General features: G+C 46.7%; 1 protein-coding gene across 1 annotated transcript in view; it reads right to left on the minus strand.

Annotated features, from left to right (window-relative positions):
• Positions 1 to 19,829, minus strand: part of Mthfd1 (methylenetetrahydrofolate dehydrogenase, cyclohydrolase and formyltetrahydrofolate synthetase 1) — a 63,695-nt gene that overhangs the window by 30,130 nt on the left and 13,736 nt on the right. The window contains exons 3-11 of the mRNA XM_038337167.2: positions 11,252 to 11,311; positions 10,841 to 10,894; positions 10,545 to 10,681; positions 10,329 to 10,429; positions 7,593 to 7,729; positions 6,595 to 6,706; positions 1,649 to 1,776; positions 1,159 to 1,256; positions 825 to 998 (exon numbers count right to left, since the gene is read on the minus strand). Of these exons, the coding sequence (XP_038193095.1) occupies positions 825 to 998; positions 1,159 to 1,256; positions 1,649 to 1,776; positions 6,595 to 6,706; positions 7,593 to 7,729; positions 10,329 to 10,429; positions 10,545 to 10,681; positions 10,841 to 10,894; positions 11,252 to 11,311 (1,001 nt within the window). The remainder of the gene's footprint in view (positions 1 to 824; positions 999 to 1,158; positions 1,257 to 1,648; positions 1,777 to 6,594; positions 6,707 to 7,592; positions 7,730 to 10,328; positions 10,430 to 10,544; positions 10,682 to 10,840; positions 10,895 to 11,251; positions 11,312 to 19,829) is intronic.

Raw genomic sequence — 19,829 nt, forward strand, 5'->3', positions numbered from 1 at the left:
CTCAGCACTGGAGTTAGAAACAGCTCTGTGAGCCGCCATGTGGGTGCTTGGAACTGAACAGGAGGCTTCTGGAAAAGCAGCCAGTGCTCTTAATCACTGAGCCATTTCCCCAGCCCTTCCCCCCTTAAAAAATTATTTATTTATTTTTATTTATGTAATAAGAGTGTTTTGCCTGCATGCATGTAAGTGCACCATATGTATGCCTAGTGCCCTCAGAGGCTAGATGAGGCCATCAGATCCCCTGAAATTGCTTCTTTAGGAGTCTGTGGTCTCTCTCTCTCCCCCTTCTCTTTCATACACACATACACACACACACAAATTAAAAAATAAAACCTTAAGAGTCAGGCAGTGGTGGCACACACTTTTAATCCCAGCGCTTGGGAGGCGGAGGCAGGCGGATTTCTGTGAGTTCGTGGCCAACCTGGTCTATAAGAACTAGTTCCAGAACTGGCTCGATAGCTACAGGGAAACCCTGTCTCGAAAAACCATAAACAAACAAACAAACAAACAAACAAGTAAATAAATAAAACCTCCAAACAAGAGGTCTGGGTGGTGGCGGCGAATGCCTTTAATCTCAGCACTTGGAGGCAGAGGCAGGTCCATCTCTGAGTTTGAGGCCAGTTCGGTCTACAGAGTGAATTCCAGACACAGCCAGGGCTGTTATACAGAGAAACCCTGTCTCAAAAACGAAAACAAACAAAACCACCACCAACAAAAGACTGAGCTAGTAGCTCTTCCACACATGTTCTAAGTGTAAATACCACTCCTGGTGATAATGGTCAGGCCGCATGTAGAAGACTCTGCTGGCGACAGGACATACATACCCAGTCACGACCACGTATTTCCCATCGGGCTGGTGTTTTAGACGCTCTAGGGCTGACAGCAAGACTTTGGCCTTTGTATCCCCGTATAGCTCCACCTCTTCTGTGAGCAGCCCAATTTCTCGGGCCAGGCTACAGATGGGCTTCGGCTTGCAAGATCGTGATATATCAATGTCACTTCAAAGACACAAGGACGGGCGTCAGTCTTCAGTGTCTGCATAGTGAGCCCCACTAGTAACATCCTCTTCCGCCCCAATCAATGGTGCTGTCTGCAGACGAACCCACGGGCCCACGGTACACAGCCCAGAAGTTCTACCCAAGAGCATTTCATTCTCACCTCGGAACAGGTGTCTTGAGACTCAGCTTGTTATACTGAATTGTCCACTGTCCTGGCTTAAATTTCTGCAAGAAACGCTGTGCGCTTTCTACTGTGCTCTGGGCAAAGTGACAGAAATGGAGAAAGAAGAGGTGAACAGTCCAACAGTCTGTCAGTACCAAGGGCCAGGTCATCACTGCTCGGTCCCCACCTGAACCAGTTCATGGTGACCCTTGACCTGGGGTGAGTGAGGAGGCACCATGTTCACGGAAGGGCCTTTGCCTCACCCACCCCGGCAGGCCAGCCAGCCAGCGTGTTTCTGGGTCAGCTCTAAATTCCAAAGGCCGTGGAAGGACAGCTTCCTCTACTGACAGGACTAACACCATCTTTGCCCTCTTACACCGCTTTTCCTCAGCAGACTCCATCTGTGCCCGACTTCTGAGGGGGTCTTACGAGGTGTCTTGGGGGTAGGAAGGTCTTCAGAAGAACCCCAGAACTTTCTGCACCGTACCTGCATCAGCATCGCCACGGTCATGGGCCCCACGCCGCCTGGGACAGGCGTGATAAAGCTCGCCCTCTCCTTGGCCTCGTTATACGCCACATCACCCACCACTTTCCTTCCATTGGGCTTTGTATCATCTGGTTCAGGAAAAGTGGGGGGGGGGGGAGGAGAAAAAGCAAAGCAAAGTCTCAGACCACAACAATGGTGCTAATCTCCAACTTTAGAGAATAAATATGACAGTTTGAACCCACCCCACCCCCATCTATTTAAGAGTACATTTGTCCTGTGAGGCTCAAGTGTCTACTTTAATTAAAGCTACTGGACAGGGCTGAGGTGCAGTTCAGGGGTAGAGCACTGGCCCAGCATGCATCAGGCCCTGGACTCTCTCCCTAGTACCAATGTGAGAGAGATGGCAGGTGTTCCCTATTTTCTAGGGAAAAAATAGATTATCTGAAAGACCTCATAACATGTGTAAATGGTAAGAAATGAAAATTAAAATCATTTGAAAATAAACAAATAAAATAAATCCTTTTTTAAAGAGGGCTTTTTTCAGATCCCGGAGAATCCTTTTGTAGTCTCTGGTGATAAATAAAATGTGTTTTTTATTCTTAAAGCTGACAACCTTTGAAAATGTTAATTTGCCAAGGCCTACAAAGGAAATTTTTTTTTAGGTATACAAAGCTCCAACTATGTCACAGCTGCCAGATACGGTTTCTACAGCAACTGTCAGCAGTTAGCGAGCGCCAGGCAGGAGCTGAAGGAACAATTCAGCATCCAGTTCCAAAGACAGCAGCTACTTAAATGCTTGCTCAAGGCAAAAAATATAATTGCGCTTTCCTTAAAAGGACCCCAACTACAAATCTCACCAGCAAAGACTAGCTATTCAAGGGGACAGATTCACGGATGTACCGCTGCTCTCACACAGAGAACATCCAACATTTCCGGGCTATGCTAGGGACAGACCCAGACACTTCAGTAACCCGGGGAGGATCTGCAGAAGCGCAGTCACATTGCCACTTCTCTTTGAGCACGGCTCTGTGGCCGAGCCGAGAGGAAGTTTTCAGATATAGCCCAAACCGAAACAACACAGACCCAGGACGTCCTTGCACCAACTGCCCTCTGCCCTGGGAGGCTCTGCATTGCCTGAGGTCCAAAAATGCAAAGGTCCAACACGCACCTGCTGGCAATGTTTTTTAGGTGACCGGAGAAACCAAAGCAGCAGGCTATATGGTAAGAGAGATTCTCCTTGTAGGCCTCAGAGTCTTTCAAATGCTAAGGAGATGGGAAGGATGGTGGATGGTTCAGAGAGCAAAAGCAGAGGCACAGGAGCCACACAACCTGAGTCAGAGCTCCAGAACCCACGTAAGAACCTGTGTTCCCATCATTCCAACAACCCTGGGGTGAGGTGGAGACAGGAAACTAGTGGGCCAGCTAGTCTGTGGAATACAGAAAGGCAGAAATGAAACCGCCTCCCAAGGCGCAGGCAAGATGCAGCTCCAGGAAGTTACCCCCTGACTTCCACACATGCCCCATAGCACGGACACCTACCAAACATGGAGGGCTGACTTACCTACTGCTGGCGAAGGGACAAGAGTCTCACAGATGTTGCCTGATCAGTGGGAAAGTGACCGACCACTTTCCAGCACTTACGCTACCCATCCCTAGCCCTAGACTTTCTTTCAGTGGAAAGTTCCAAGCATAGAATTCAAGGCAGTTTCATCCTGACAGTTACTTTGGATATCCCTAACTACTGGAGGCCAGTCCAGGAGCTATCAGAGCAGGTGAGAGGTGACTAGATCTGGGTGTGGTGGGGGGAATCCGCCCCTTCTTTCATATCCCTTCTAAGTAAAATGTTAGCCTGTCTCAAATCACCTTTACTAGTAAGCTAAGCAGGAGAAACACATTCACAAGTTCTGACCAATCCTTTCCTCACTCTGAAATATTCTTTTGAGGTGTCTGGAGATGTGGCTCAGTGGCAGAACCCTGAATGTGCAAAGTCCTGAGTTTGATTCCCCAACCCGGCAAATCAATACTAAAAAACAGCTAGAAAAATATATGCGTTAATTCATTATTAATTTGTAAAGCGGTTTTTCCTTTTATCCTTGAGTGGATCATACAAACAATTCTTATTTTTTTTTTTACTAAGATAAAACCCAAAGTCTTGTGCACGCTAAACTCTTGTCCTACCACTGAGAATCAATCTCAAGTAAACAATTTAAGAAATATGAATCAAGAAGTGGCCCGGGGTAGACTAGATTGCTTCATTAAATGAAGTTATTCGAAGGACAGTATTTAGATCTTGAAGCCTACCTCTGTCCATAACCCAGTGATTTTGCCATTCTCAGGGAACTACAGAGTCTGGCCTTACTGATATGAATGTGCCCATATGCCTAGGAATGGTAGAAACACTGATGACCACCTATGCTATTTTGTAAATGGAGACTGCACGTTGGTTTCCCAGCCACTCAGACCCAAATAATCACACAGAAACTATAGTAATTACAACACTCCTTGGCAAATGGCTCAGGCGTATTCCTAGCCAGCTCTTATATTTTAAATTAACCCATTTCTATTATTTTATATTTTACTATGAGGCTTGTGGTTTACCATTAAGTTTCTGGCATCTTTCTCTTTTGGCAGTTACATGGCGTCTGCCTAACTCCTCTGCCTTCTTTCTCCCTTACATTCAGAAGAATTTCCCGACCTACCTATATTCTGCCCTGCCATAGGCCAAGGCAGCTTCTTTATTAACCAATGGGAATAAAGTATATTCATAACATACAGAGGGGAATCCCATATAACTATTTCACCATTTACATGAGAAATCAATGTTTAAAAATCAAAATTTCAGACAGATCAACAGAATTCTAGATCCTAACCCAGTTGTTTTTGTGTGTGTGTGCGCTTAATTTCTAAAAAGTAAATAAATAAATATCTCCCTCTCCCTGAAGTAATAAGGACTGAATTCAGGGTGTAGCACAAGTTAGGCAAACTACCACTGAGCTGCACCCCAGCCCACGTTCTTCTTTCCTATCTTACGTCTCACCCCCCCCCTTTTTTTTTCCTTTTGAGACAAGGTTTCTTGTGTAACAGTTCTGGTTGTCCTGGAACTCACTTTGTAGACCAGGTTAGCTACAAACTCAGAGATCCACCTGCCTCTGCCTCGCAAGTACTGGGATTAAAGGCGTGTGCCACCATCGCCCAGCTTTTTTTTGAATGCCCATAGTAGTTTATGATCCAGAGATGCGGGGATGTACGCAGACTGAGCTTGGATGTCACATTGCAAGTGTTCACAGTGGGGAGATCAGGAGAGCAACTTCTTCTGCACCCGTTAGATAATTACACCCAGAAAATGAGTGATCAATTATGAGCTACTGTTTTAAAAGCGAGGCTGAGTGGGAGGGAGGTTAGAAACGGTGAGAACTTGACAGTGACTAATGCTACTGGCAGCTCAGTGTCTGCATTTTAAACTTCAGATGGGAAGGGAGGGGAGAAAAATCATCCTTGCTGCAAGTCGCCTCAACAACTCCCCAGACCTGAGTGCCAGTGTCAGAAGGCAGGATGCAGGACAAGGTAGCACAGAGACCACAGAGGAGCTGACTGTGGAGCTGGAAGGATACAAGAAAGGGCAAGTTCTGTGTGATCAGAGCTAGGGAGAGAAGGATTTTCAGAAGACGAAGATCATCCCCTGGTGACAGGAAATCAGATATGGCTCAGGAAGGACTGGCATGGAGGAGAGGAAGTGAAGAAGCTATTTAAAGTCCAAATACAGAGAAGGGTGACTGCTGGTATATTCAATGGGAGAGCTCCTGCCTAGCTTGCATGAGGTCCTGGGTTTGATTCCCACAACCACAAAATGAATGAATGGACGGATGAATGAATGGGTCAGTGGAGTCCACAGCTGGGCCACACTCACTCACAGAGCCCAGAGCCTACCATAGTGCTCAATGCATAGAAGTTACTGAATTAGTAAATGTTCCTTTCACCAGCTAATACACAAACACGTGTGTATATGCATATATATGTATGTGTGGGTGAGGGGGGTGTAGGTGTGTGTAGGTATTCCTGTACTATTGTTGGAAATTTCTTTTGAAAGAACAACCTGCCGCACAGACGGGAGATGCAAAGGAGATGGTCAGTGAGTAGAAGCACTGGCCACCAAATTTGATAACGTAAGTTCAAATCTGGTAAGTGGGGGTTACCAAGAGACTAAGCAGCAAGTAGTGTAGTTAGTTAGCAAGGGCCCAGGTAACAAAGGCATGGTTCCTGTCCCAAGTAGGAAGAAGTAGGACAGAGAAGGGTGGCCCAAGATTTCATCAAATCACTCAGGATGGCAAACAATTTGAAATTCATTAACTGTTGAGGTGTGGTGGCGCATACCTTTAATCCTAGCGCCCTGGAGGCAGAGGCAGGTAGATCTCTGGGAGTTCAGGGCCAGCCCGGTCTCTATAGTGATTTCCAGGCCAGTCAAGACTACAGAGTGAGACCCCATCTTAAAAACAAACAACCTCCCTGACTGTTTGTAGTACTTCTCCATTTAATGTTTTTGGATTACAGTTGACCACGGATAACTAAAACCAGGGAAAGCAAGGCCATCGAGAAGGGAAAACTGTTATAATAAATGATTTAAGGCTATCTACCGCCTCTGTTACAAGAAAGGGTGACAGTTCCATGAAGGTTGAACAGAAGTCAGGTGAGCCCACCTACAGTCCCAGCCTCCAGGAGGCTGGTGCAGGACAATCAGGGATTCAAGGCCAGGTTTGTATCTCAAATAAACAAACAGACAGACAGACAAACAAAAAAAAAAAAAAAACAAGTCAGCAGCAATACACTCGCTTCCTCTTCCACTCTCTCTGGACTAAGTCAATAGTCACCTTCTAACACGGCCGGCTTCAGCAAGCCCCCGGGCTGGATATAAGAAGAGATCTGAGGTTCTCTCTCCCAGCACTACTCACCTGGAACGTAGTTGATCCCACAATCTATGACGACAGCCCCGGGCTTGATCCATTCCCCTTTCACCATCTCAGGCTGTCCTGTTGCAACCACCAGAATGTCTCCTTTATTCACCTAGGGCAGGGGACCAAGACTTTAGAAATTACATAATCAAACACACACCTCTAGAAGTGGAAAGGAAAATCCAGGGTTGTGGGACTAGATTTTTAGTTATCAACACCATTTCCAGGGATACGGGATAAAGCAAACCACAGAGTTTCTGCTGACCCACCCCATGCCGGGCTCAACCCTGTAACACCAGAGGCCCCCTCCATTAGTTATTTTCCCTAATGGGGAAGGCAGTGAGAACCTGCACAGGCTGGGGGAGCACAGGTCTAAAGCCAGACTCAGGCCAACACTCCTGGTAATGTAACCCTGGTTAACGCACCCTCTTTCATGGAATGTGAGAGCTACCACCGTCACCACGGAACAGTTTAAGGATATTAAAGATGGTGCCAAGGCTCTATGTTGTTCTCTGCCCACATACTAAACTGCGCTGCCAACAGGGACACGGCTGTGCGAACATTCTTGGATCAGGAATACAGCGTCAAGAGGAAGCTGCTGGGCTAAGGATGTAGCTCTGTGGTAAAATACTGCCCTACTGTAAGGCGTTCAACCCAGCCTAACAACAAAAGTAACAACAATAAAGCAATAAAGAACAAACGTCTAAAGATGTCTACTGCCTACCCCCTCTTCCAGGGCACCTCTGCAGCCAACGAAATCATGCCTGGGAGATCTGGACATTATGCAGTAATTTCCCTACATAACACTGTCTGCCAAGGGGCAGACTGGTATAGAAAGTACATGGTCAGAATGAGCTGGATAACCGTGGGCACATTTGTGATTTGACTGAGTTCCTCTGTCTTACAAAACAAGACAAGAAGCACAGCACAGTTGCTTGGGTTCTGTGAGATAAGGTACCCACCCACGCCAGATGCCTACCGTACTCTGGACCGCCTACCTCTTTGTCCAGATTGGCAGTCTTGGAGTGGCAGGTGGTCACTGTGGCATTGTTCCACAGGAGCAGGTCATGCATGGGGGCACCAACTATTTTACTTCGCCCAACCACCACGGCGTGCCTTCCGGCAATCTGCACCCCTGGAAGAGAAGCCAGCATGCATCAGAGATGGAGAAGCAACCGCCCTCCTTCACACGCCACCTGGACGGAAACCAACATAGGTGCACAGAAGCAGACTCTGCATGGAGCAGAAATCCTCCTGAGAACACTCAGCTCGGGCCATGGTCCGGATCTTGTACACTGGCCTTCCTGCAGGGGAGGTTGGAGATCTGTTTAGGCCAAGATCTGCTCATTGAGTCATAAGGGAGTGGGAAGAAATCCTACACTCAAAAAAAGAAACCTCGACACCCAGCTAACAGCCATATGGAAGTAGTTATCAGATTAAACTACACGGGCAAAATAGTCATGAAAACGCTGGTATATAGAGCAGGGTCAGAGCAAAGGAGGAAATTAGATTAGTATCAGTAAGGCTTTCCAGATTTGGTGAGTTGGTTCATATAGCTTCTCATCCAAAGTTCTGTCTGGCTTAGGGCCTGAACCACAGGGTTATTATTTGCAGGGAAGTGATCACGGGAACTGCAAGTGACTGGAAGGCATCTTTGCTGACTCAGCACCTCTGCTTCTGACAAGGCATCATCATTCCCAGCCTTCCCACCCCCGTGCTGGGGACCAAACCCAAGAACTCACGCATGCTAGGCATGGGCTCTTCCACTGAACTATACCCCGAGGCTTGTTTTTATTTTGAGACACTCTCAGTTGCCTGGTTTAGCCCTGAACATCCGCTGTATGGCTCAGACAGGCTTTGCGAACTCATGGTCCTGCTTCATGCGTCACCAGGCCCGGCCAAATAACGTGCTTTTTAGCATTGACAACTGCTGTCTCACAGAGGTGACGGACAAGCGCTCCACCTCACCCCCTGGCCTGTGAGATGCGGTCCGTGACTATGAGAATGCAAGTTACCAGGAGGGGGCTGAAAACGAGCTGCTCGCACAGAAGGAGAGAGTTCTGGAACAGTCGTCTGCCCAGCCATCAAAGCTTGCTTGAGACTTAAACCACATTCCTCACAAAATAATCAATGTCATCAGAAGCCCAGCGCTTAGAGAAGGTTGACGTCATGACTCTCTGTACTAGAACTGAAGTCCTTGCAGTTTGAAAGGATGAACAAACACATGGGTGGGTCGGAGGCGTGGCTCCACTGCAGAACAGCTGACTAGCAGCCAGTTTCCTGGGTTTCATCCTCAGCACCGCAGATCAATCAATCCCACCTTACTGGATCAACGAGAATTCAGCAAAGATCTCAAGCTACCTCAAGGCTATAGTGGCTTCACTTGTGAGACCCTGGGAGGCCACAGGTGCTGGAGCCCATGGGATTCGCTTCTACAAAGCTGTAAGAAACGCTGGCTAAACGTACTGAAGACTCTAAACTGCGGGTCTGAACTATCAGAGCTGGGCCAGCAGCAGACCCCTCTTTCCTTAGCAACGCTGGCCAAGCGCCTCGCTTGAAACTGCTAACCTACTTCTTTCTGACGGGACTCGTTTCCTTGCCAAAAAAATAAACTCTGCTAAAAGTATTCATAATGAAATTAAAATGCGAAGGTACCAGCTCTGTAATAAAGCAGAAGTGGGGCGACTGTTCAATAGATCTGTTCTAGCCATCTGCCTACTGCTGGAACCACAGTAGGGACCCAGGGCTGGCTCCTGGGACAGGAACCACAGTAGGGACCCAGGGCTGGCTCCTGGGACAGGAGCTTACACGTCTGCACTCTGAATTCTCACTGCCATTTAGGATTTCTGCACTATCCTCACACAAAGTAACTTGCTTTGAATGCACCTAACTGTTCTGGTGGCAGCTCCATCCTGGCCCCTGGCGTCCAGATACCCAGAGTCTGGAATGTTCTGGTGGCAGCTCCATCCTGGCCCCTGGCGTCCAGATACCCAGAGTCTGGAATGTTCTGGTGGAAGCTCCTCCCCAAGTACCCTCCCTATCTCTCTTCAAACCCTGCAGCATCTCAGAAAGTCTGCCAAATGATGACCTCTGCCCCTCGCCAAGAGATGCTCAAGACCATTCCCACAGGGTATTTAAACTGGCCCCCAGAAAACAGACACATGGTTTTAAGGTCTCTCTTCCCCATCTCCTATCTGGGGTAGAGGGATGGAAAATCGCCCAGAAGTGTTTTATCCATTAAACCTGGGTTTTTTCTAATTCGGTTTGATTTGGTCTGATTTGGATTGCTGCATCAGTGGAGTGGCTTATCGGAGGTGCAGAAACTTTTCAATAACCTTGGCTTCAAACCTTGGTTGTTACCTTTTGGACAAAGCTATCTCTCTGACCTTTGGTCTGTTTGCTTATTTTTGCTTTCAGCACAGGGAACTGAACCTTAGCCCTTGGTTTTGACACAAGTTCTCATGTATCCAGGATGGCCTCAAACGTATGATCCTCCTTCCAAGAGCTGAGATTACAGGTGTTTTTGCAAGTACTCTGGCTCAGAGCCTGTTCCTTCGCCTGTTAAGCAACAGCAGGTACATTCCACATGGGGGAAAAAAAAAAAATCGAGCCTTTTCTTCGGCTTTGTTTTGTCAATCCCGTCCATTCCCCTAAGGTCCACTTCCTCGGTATTGCCGTGTACCTAGAAGGCTCTTAGGGAACGGCGGCCTCTTGCCGCTGGCTTGCTTCTTTACCTGTCTCTTTGATGAGTTCCAAGCATCCTTTGGGTGTGCACGGAATGAAGCAGTCATTCAGATCACCTCTGGCAAGTTTCCCAGCGTTGATGCTAGTCAACCTAAAACAAAGCCATCAAAATAAGGAAGAAGGCAGGCAGGCTCTGTTCTTTGGAAACAAATGTGGTGTATTTCCAGAAACAGAAGCTTAGTAAATAAACCCAGGGTAACACTCACCCATCCACGTCCTTGTCGGGTGCGATAGCGTTGATGATTGCTTCAGTGTTAATGGAATTCTCTGAATCCAGAGGCAGCTGCACTATGAAGCCATGCACACTGGAGTCCTCGTTCAAGGAGATGACATACTTCAACACCTAAAATAAGTGTCATATTCCATTTGTTTACCACAGAGATGCTGAAACGGGGAGGTGTGGGCTGGGAAGAAGAACCTGGAGATCTGTCTGCAAAACGTATCTCAGCCCCTAAAAGAAGCAGCCGGGGAGGCCCCTCACCGCGCTCATTCACACGCGTACCTCGGACTCTGTGGACGTTCTCGGTAATTTAAGGTGAGTGGCTTTGATTCCAATCTGCAGAAATGAACACAAGAAACGGGTAAGTGGTAAGAGAGCCTGCCATCTGGGCCTGTTCCTTTGAAGGACTGTGACTAAGACAAAGGAGTGCCAGGCGTCATTTCACCCTGCGTGTGGAGAAGAATCAACCCACCGTACCGGTAATTCACCCGTTACCATCGCGGTCACCATCACTGCCCACCCGCTCATCTGGGAAGAAAACTAACGAGAAGCGCACACGGGGGAAAACCAGCTGTGCTAGGTCACGGATCCTGACCTGCTCAACAGCTAAATCAGGGCCCGCTGGTGGCAGGAAGTTTCGTGGGGAGGGGTCACCAGCAGGATGTGGAGGGGGTGGTGGGGTTCTGGCTTTACCTCCTCAGCAGCTTTCAGCTTCACATTTATATAAAGATTGGAGTCATCTCTGTCGCCAACCTGGAATAATAAATACATGCAAATCAGACGGTTAGAAAAAAGGCAAAGTGTACAGAAAAACTTCTGCAATTTTAGTTTGGATAAAAACGAATGTTTGAGCTGCGTCACTCTTGATGAAGGGAACTTTTCTGGAAGACAAGGAGGCTGGAAGTGAATACAAGTGGCGTCACTCTGTACCCTGACCGGGCTCAGACAACCCAGGGACAATTCAAAAGGAAAAAGCATGCTAAGGTGGGCTCAATGACCCGGACAGCCAGCCTGCCCAATAAGGATAACTCATCTTTTAAAAAAAAGGGTCGGGGGGGGGGGCTGGAGAGATGGCTCAGAGGTTAAGAGCACTGGTTGCTTTTCCAGAGATCCTGAGTTCAATTCCCAGCAACCATATGGTGCCTCATAAGTATCTATAATGAGATCTGGTGCCCTCTTCTGGCATGCAGGTGTACATGCAGGCAGAACCTTTGAAAAAGGAAAAAAAAAAAACTATAAAAGCAAATAACTTTAAACTGGAGGGATGGCTCAGCCGTTAAAGGCTACACTCACAACCAAAAATATAAGAGTTCGGTTCCCAGCACCCACGGCTGTCCCTCCAGGTACCAAGAAAAAAAAAAGCAAATAAACAAAAAAGGGTGTGTGCCTGCTGCTGCCCCGTATCTGCCCGTGAACAAGGCAGCAGTGTTTCAGGCTACCAGAAATGCGGGATTACTTAGAAAAGTACAGGTAATTGAAACTGAGAAATTATCATCAGACCAGAAAAACACTAGAGGGAGAAGTTCCCAGAGGCACCACCCACCCACCTCCTACCCCTCCACACATGGGCCGTGGAAACGTTCATGTCCAGCCACACTACAGTGAAACTGTCAGTGCCCTCTGCTAGTGGGCACAGAACAGAACCGGGGGAGGGCAAACTGGTGCCCGCCTCCCGGCAGTCAGTGTGGTAGCTGGGAGCCGTTAGACCCTCGGAAGCCGGACCCCACTACACCCTGTTTTTCACCCTGACCATGCTTGCGGTTCTTCAATGCAACCAGTTATCTGTAAACATCTATTTCACAGATGTGTTCCCGTGTCCTGGGGGTCAACAGCTCTTTGCAGTAAGGTTTGCTTCTCTCCACACTGCAGAGGGCAAAGCAGTGGTTAAGTGAAGTCCTCAGCACAGGAGGCTGGCTTCAGCACAGTGTTTCCAGAACTTTCCGTGGGGAAAGTCTGAGGCTGCTCTGGGGATCTCAGGAATACGGCCTCATTCCCAGCTCTGGTTGTTCCGCATCTGTTTGGTTCTCAGCTTTGCTAACTAATTTGAACTTCAAAGGAACTATGAGAGACCTATGGGGAAACTTGAATCCTGGAAGTTTAGCTTTGTTTTTCAGTCCTGCCTCCTGCATGCTGGATGCTAGACAAGCCATGAGCATACGGTACATCCCCAAACTCTGAGCCTCTTACAGGGGAGCTGGTTATATAACCAATGATAGACTCGATGCAAGAATGTTTAAAGAACATTAGATTCTTGACTGGCAGTCAAGTGGGTGGGTGTAGACTGGTTCCCCAGAACACATCTTAATCCCAGTATGATTTATCAAGAACATTACTTAAGCATTTCATCCTGAGTGCTAATCCCTTCCTACAAAGGGGCCATGTACCATACTATCAGAAAGACCCAACATGACAATAATAAGCCAGATACAGTGGCACACACCTGTAATCCTAGCACTTAGGAGGCTGAGGCAGGAGGGAGACTGGTGAGTTTGAAATCAAGCTGGGTCTCATGTAGCCAAGGCTGATTCTGATCCTCCTGCCTCTGCTTCCCACAAACTGGCCAATGGTTTTTATAATGGGTCAGACAGCATCTATGCTAGGATTTGTGTTATCTTTACTCTTTATGACAAGGTCTCACTGTATAGCCCTGGGTGGCCAAGAACTTGTTATATAAACCACACTGGCCGTGAACACAGACGTCTTCCTGCCTCTGCCTCTCTGCACCACTGTACCATTGGGCACACAGTTGTAAGTCTGACACTTTGAGGGAGCTGTGGAGTCCAAGGCCAGGTTCTGTGTGGCTCCACAGCAGGTTCAATGTCGGCTTCTACTACACGAAACCTGGTCTCAAAAAACCAACCAACCTAACAAACAAAAACAAACAAACAACCCAAACTACTAGCTTCTTCCAAAGGAATAAGCCAAATGGCAGATGACACAGGTACAAAAGGACTGGGGTCCAGAGCTTCATGGAGGCAAAACAGAAGATAAGGAGTGGGCCACCTGGTCAAGGACATGAAGATCAAGGCCCTGGGTGAAATCTACTTGTCCTCCCTGCCATCAAGGAAGCTGCGACCACTAATGCTCTCTTGGGAGCATCCCTAGAGGATGACATTCTAAAGACTGCAGACTTGGGCTACAACCACCATGCTGGTCTTGGTGTTAAGTGCTCCAAGGAGGTAACCACTGTCATCCAAGGAACCATCATCTTGGCCAAGTTTCCCCGCTGTCTTTCTGCAGAATGGTTACCATGGAAACAAGAATGGCAAGCTCCACTCAATCCTGTGCAAGGTGACAGGTCACTGTGGTTGTGTTCATCCTGTGTATCTCATCCCCATCCCCAGAGGTAATGGCATGATCTACGTTCCTGTACCCAAGAAGTTGCTTCAATAGCAGTATTTATGACTACTACATATCAGCCAGGGGCCACTCTGTCACCTGGACAACTTCACCAAGGTCACCTCTAAAGTCATCTCCAAGACCTACAGCCACCTGACCCCCAACATCAGGAAAGAGACCGTTCACCAAGTCTTCCTATCTGGAGGAATTCACTGACCAGCTTGTGAAAACTCACACCGGAGTCTCTGTTTAGAGGACCCCAAGCTTCAGCTGTAGCTACAACATAGAGTTTTTATACCAGAAAGTGTATCAAGTCTAGGAAGGAAGAAAAGAAGGAAGGAAGGAAGGAAGGAAGGAAGGAAGGAAGGAAGGAAGGAAGGAAGGAAGGAAGGAAGGGAGGGAGGGAAGGTGGGAGGGAGGGAGGGAGAGAGGGAGGGAGGGAAAGGAAATCCCACAAGTATATACTTGGACCAGATCATGAACATCCTACCATTTGTTTTGAGTCTGGGCTGAATTGACAGCTATGCACGCACCCTGGCTGCAAGGATGCTCTTTAAGAGAATGCTAACGAGCTTGAGGTGCCGCAGACTGCTGCCTGGGCTAGGCAGAATATTGTGAGTGTGACCATATCAGAATCGTGTAAGAGCCGAAATGACCTATGGTTGTCTTTATAGCTCTATCTGATAGCCTCGTAACTTCTAGATAAAACTCTAGAAAGGTCTAAGCTTGACATGTTTAGCCTCTATTAACCCTAAAACTAAGAACGACAAAGATAGTATCTCAGTAGATTGCCTCAGTGTAGCGCACCTATCTGATCACCCCGATGTGTCTTTTGTAAACTTGTGACTGATGGCTTTCTTTGTGAAGAAAGATGGCTTTCTTTGTGAAGTTCACATGACCTTCCCAAGGTGGAAAGTCATTCTGATCTTTGGAATGATCATTTGAATCCATATTTTCTGACCTATCATGGTCAGAATAAACCACTTTTTTATTTCCTAAAGCAGAGTTGATTTGTATGGTAACAAGGGAGAAAAACAAGCAGGTTTTGGAACCAGTGCTTGGTTGGGGTACAAAACTCATCCTTTGGGCAAGTAATTGCTTGGGGCAGCAATTACTGTTAGGACAGCTTTTACCATATAGGGGTCATATCACAATTAGTACAGTCACGAATATAGAACCTTTGGACCACAATAAACACTTATCTATGTAAGCAGTGCGGCCATCCCATCAGTAAAGGGAGTGTAGTGGGTGGGTTAGGATGAGACTTGTATTTTACCAAGCACTTCCTGCTGGAGAGATGGCTCAGAGGTTAAGAGCACTGCACTCACTTGCTGTGCTTTCAGGGAAGCTGGGTTTGATTCCCAAACCCAAATGGCAGCTCACACCATCTATAAACTCCAGTTCCAGGGAATTCAGGGGTCTCTTCTGGCCTATGTGGGTACCAGGTATGCATGTGGTGCACAGACATACATACAAGCTCATTCATACACTTAAAACAAAAACAAAAACAAACAAAAAACACGAGATGACCCAGAATGGAAGGGATAGGGATCTAAAGCAGGGAACAAAATGCAAGATCTGCTGTAGGACTATGGTCTTGTACCCTGTAAAGATTTGTACTTGTATTTTAATAAAACGCTGATTAGCCAGTAGCCAGGCAGGAAGTATAGGCAGGGTGTCCAGAACAGGAGAATTCTGGGAAGATGAAAGAGTCAGTCTGCATTCATCACCCAGCCGCAGAGGAAGCAAGATGAGAACGCCTCACTGATAAAGGTACCAAGCCACATGGCTAACATAGACAAGAATTATGGGCTAATTTAAGCTGTAAGAGTTAGTTAATAACCTGAAACTGTAAAGCGAAGGACACGGTCAACAAGACAAAACTACAGCCTACAGAATGGGAAAAGATCTTCACTAACCCCATATCAGACAGAGGTCTGATCTCCAAAATATACAAAGAGCTCAAGAAATTGGATAACAAAATATCACATAACCCAATTAAAAAAAAATGGAGTACAGACCTAAACAGAGAACTCTCAACAGAAGAATCTAAAATGGCTGAAAGACACTTAAGGAAATGTTCAACGTCCTTAGTCATCAGAGAAATGCAAATCAAAACAACTATGAGATTCCATCTTACACTTGAAAGAATGGCCAAAATAAAAACACCGATGACGGGCTGGGGAGATGGCTCAGAGGTGAAGAGCATTGCCTGCTCTTCCAAAGGTCCTGAGTTCAATTCCCAGCAACAACATGGTGGCTCACAACCATCTGTAATGGGGTCTGGTGCCCTCTTCTGGCTTGCAGGCATACACACAGACAGAATATTGTATACATAATAAATAAATAAATAAATAAATAAATAAATAAAAAAAAACGCCGATGACAACTTATGCTGGAGAGGTTGCGGGGGGGGGGGTGGTGGAGGAGTCTGGGGGGTAGAAACTCTGAGTTACTAGGTCAACCAGTTTATAATTAATGTAGACCTCTGTGTGTTTCTTTGGGACTGAATGGCTGAGGGACTGAGAGGGACAAAAACCTGTCAACAAAGATCCAAGAAGCAGATTCCTGGGAATGATATTTTGTTTTGTTTTGAACAAGGTCTCTCACAGGAACAGGCTGGCCTTGAACTCCTAGTCCTCTGGCAGCGCTGGGATAGGCATGGGATAGGCGTGTACCACACAGGCTTTGAACAGAGATGATCTTAGCCCTCTGGCAGGAGTGTGTAGGAAGACGTGATGGCTGGCAACCTTTGATGTAGCCAAAGCAAGCCTAGAGCAGTCATAGCACCGTTTCATTGCTAAAAGACATAAGCAGCAGAAATTGTTAGGTTACAGTAGACACTTACAAAATCAATACATTTGAGGTCAATTTTAAATATTATTGCTGAGAAACGGTTTGGCTAGAATAAATTAAGCTGGGTACTGTGGCATGAAGCTGTGATCCCAGCATTTGGGAGGTAGTAACAGAAGGATTGGAAGTTCAAGGCCATCCAGTCTGAGACCCGTAAGACCCTTTCAAAACCAAACAGATGTAAAAGGGGGGAAGAAAAAGGAAGAGATCACAACAATTTAAAGAGCTTAATTGGTTTTCTTTGCAATTCTACAATCAAGCACACTTCACTTCATAAAGCAGAGGTTGGGTTTGTAGACCGAGAAGGCCAAGAAAAAGAAGGGAAAAAGGAGAAAGTTTATGTACCATTTCAAAGTCACTTTCTCTGCAGAGGAGAGGCGCAGGGAGTCAGAACCACAGAAAAGATAGCAGACTGGACAACGTCCGATGACAACTGACACTGGCCAGCTTGGGCAAATTGGCTGTTTTCTCTCAGTGTAGAAAAACAGTTCGGGGGCATTGAACATGTGCATGACCAACTCCATTTCGACCTCTTGTTGAACTGCTAGACCCAGTGAAGTAGCTTAGTCCAGTGATTTACAGAAATGAATTCTTTTCTTTCTTTCCTGTTTGCCCCCCCACCCCCTTTTCTGCAGTGCTGAGGATAAACTCAGGGCCCAGTGCACGGAAGTGCTCTACCACTGAGCTATACCTCCAGCCCACAGCCACAATTCTTGACATTTATTTCTTCCCACAGCAAACAATTAATAAGCCAAGAAGTAACCAGTCTCCAAATGTACCAGGTATACACCCACCACACAAATCTTAGTGCTTAGTTATTTGAGGAAAGGAAAGAAAAAAGGAAATGCCACCACCACCACAGCACAGAGCACGCCAGGCACGGTCGCAGCCTTCCGCGTGCGCATTTCTGCTCGGCTCAGGCTGTGTAGATAAATAGCAGTGTGGGTCGGGGAGGCGGGATTTAACTACCACTCGTTCTGGAATTAAATAAGGGACAGAGGCTGAGCAAAGAATCAAATGGCATGCCTGTGTGCAGACGCGCGGAGAGAATCATGTCTGCGTGCAGATGCGCGGAGAGAATCATGCCTGCGTGCAGACGCGCGGAGAGAATGAGGGACATGGAAGACGATGATTAAGAAGGAAGTTTCAAATGAGGGCTGTTTCTGCCATCCAAACCAATCCTTCAGACATCCACAGTTGTGAGGTAGTCACGTGTGACCGCTGTCCCTTTGTCAAGGCTTGTCATGAGCAATTTCCTTTTAAACTCTGACAGCCTTTACATAGATAGTATGATGCCATTTGCTGTGTGTGTGTGTGTGTGTGTGTGTGTGTGTGTGTGCGCGCGCACTGACTTTTATATTAATGGTACACAAGTAACAGGGGTGAAGTCTGCTAGGGGCAGCACAAATCAAGCCAAGGACACCAACCCCACTACTTTTCTACGTCTCCTATTCCGCCACGGTCCCTCAGGAAAAATAGATGGCAGTTTCCCTGAGGAATGCTCTTGACAAGCAACACCAGTTATCGATGTTATTAGACCTCCACCTGGAAGTCTTTTCAGGCTTCTCTGTGAAGAATCAGGAAGTCCCCACAGTTCTCCTGCTGTCTGCGAAGGAAGCTCAACGGCTATTAATAGGCGAAGCATTTGTGCTAATCTGCCTTGCCAGATGAACCAGATGCATTTCCCCAACTTTTCTTGAAAGAACTGACAAACAATGATTACTCAGGCTTGAGTATTTTGCAAATACTTTCTAAAAATGAACAACTGGGCTGGGCATGGTGCTGTACACATTTGCAATCCCAGCACCCAGAAGGATGAGGCAAGAGGATGCCCACAAGTCCAAGGCCAACATGGCCACGTAGTCCAGGCAAGTTAAAGTGCTAAATCCTGTCTCAAACAAACAAAAACCACTAACAAACAAAAACAAAATGACTCTTGGTATGTTGGCTAGTTTTGTGTCTTTTTTTTTTTTTTAAAGTTTTTCAAGATAGGGTTTCTCTGTGTAACAGCCCTAGCTGTCCTATAGACCAGGCTGGCCTCGAGCTCACAGAGATCCACCTGCCTCTGCCTCCTGAGTGCTGGGATTAAAGGTGTGCGCCACTACTGCCCGACTTGTTTTTTGTTTGCTTGCTTGTTTTTTGATTTTTCGAGATGGTTTCTCTGTGTACAGTCCTGCCTGTCCTGGAACTTGTTTTGTAGATTAGGCTGACCTTGAACTCACAGAGATCTGCCTGCCTCTGCCTTCCGAGTGCTGGCGTTAAAGGTGTGTGTCACAACTGCCCGACTCTTGGTGCTGTAAACCACGTAAGTCCTTTCTTTTCCAAGCCACTTCTGTTCATGGTGTTTCATCAGAGCAAGTGTAACTCTCATTAAGACAAGACCTGAAAGTCACCCTTTGATGCCCACAAGAAGGCACACATACATACTTCAACAAGAGTGCACACAAGGGCACACACATACACTCACACCAATAAACAAACGTGTAAGTTTTTTTAAAAAAATGCCAATATGTAATGCCTGTCTTCTTCTCAAATTTTAACTATCAAAAAGCTCTAAACTGGGTATGGTAATGCACACCTATAATCCCAGTACTCAGGTGGCCCAAGCAGGAGCAGTTCGATGCCAGCCTGGGGAACAAAGCAGAACCTTTCTCAAGCAAAGTTCTTTCTCCATAATGTTTTTGTTCGTTTGTTTTTTTCTTTCTTTTTCTTTTTGATTTTTCAAGACAGGATTTCTCTGTGTAGCCCTGGCTGTCCTGAAACTTGCTCTGTAGACCAAAAAAGCTGGCTTTAAACTCAGAGATTTGCCTGCCTCTGCCTCCCAAGTGTTTAAAGTGGTTAAAGGCGTGCACCACAACTGCCAGCTCTTCATAATGTTTGTTAACATAGCAAGAATTTTCTATTGGCCTTTTGAAATAAATTATATTTAACACTTAATGGGGGGAGGGGCTAATTCAGCAGTTAAGAGCACTTGCTGCTCTTACAAAGGAGCAGAATATGGTTCTCAGCACCCACGTTGGGAGCTTACAACCATTACTAAGTCTAGCTCAAGGGACCCTAACACCTCCTTCTGGATTCC

The sequence above is a fragment of the Arvicola amphibius genome, chromosome 7, assembly GCF_903992535.2.
Source record: "Arvicola amphibius chromosome 7, mArvAmp1.2, whole genome shotgun sequence".
Lineage (NCBI taxonomy): Eukaryota > Metazoa > Chordata > Mammalia > Rodentia > Cricetidae > Arvicola > Arvicola amphibius.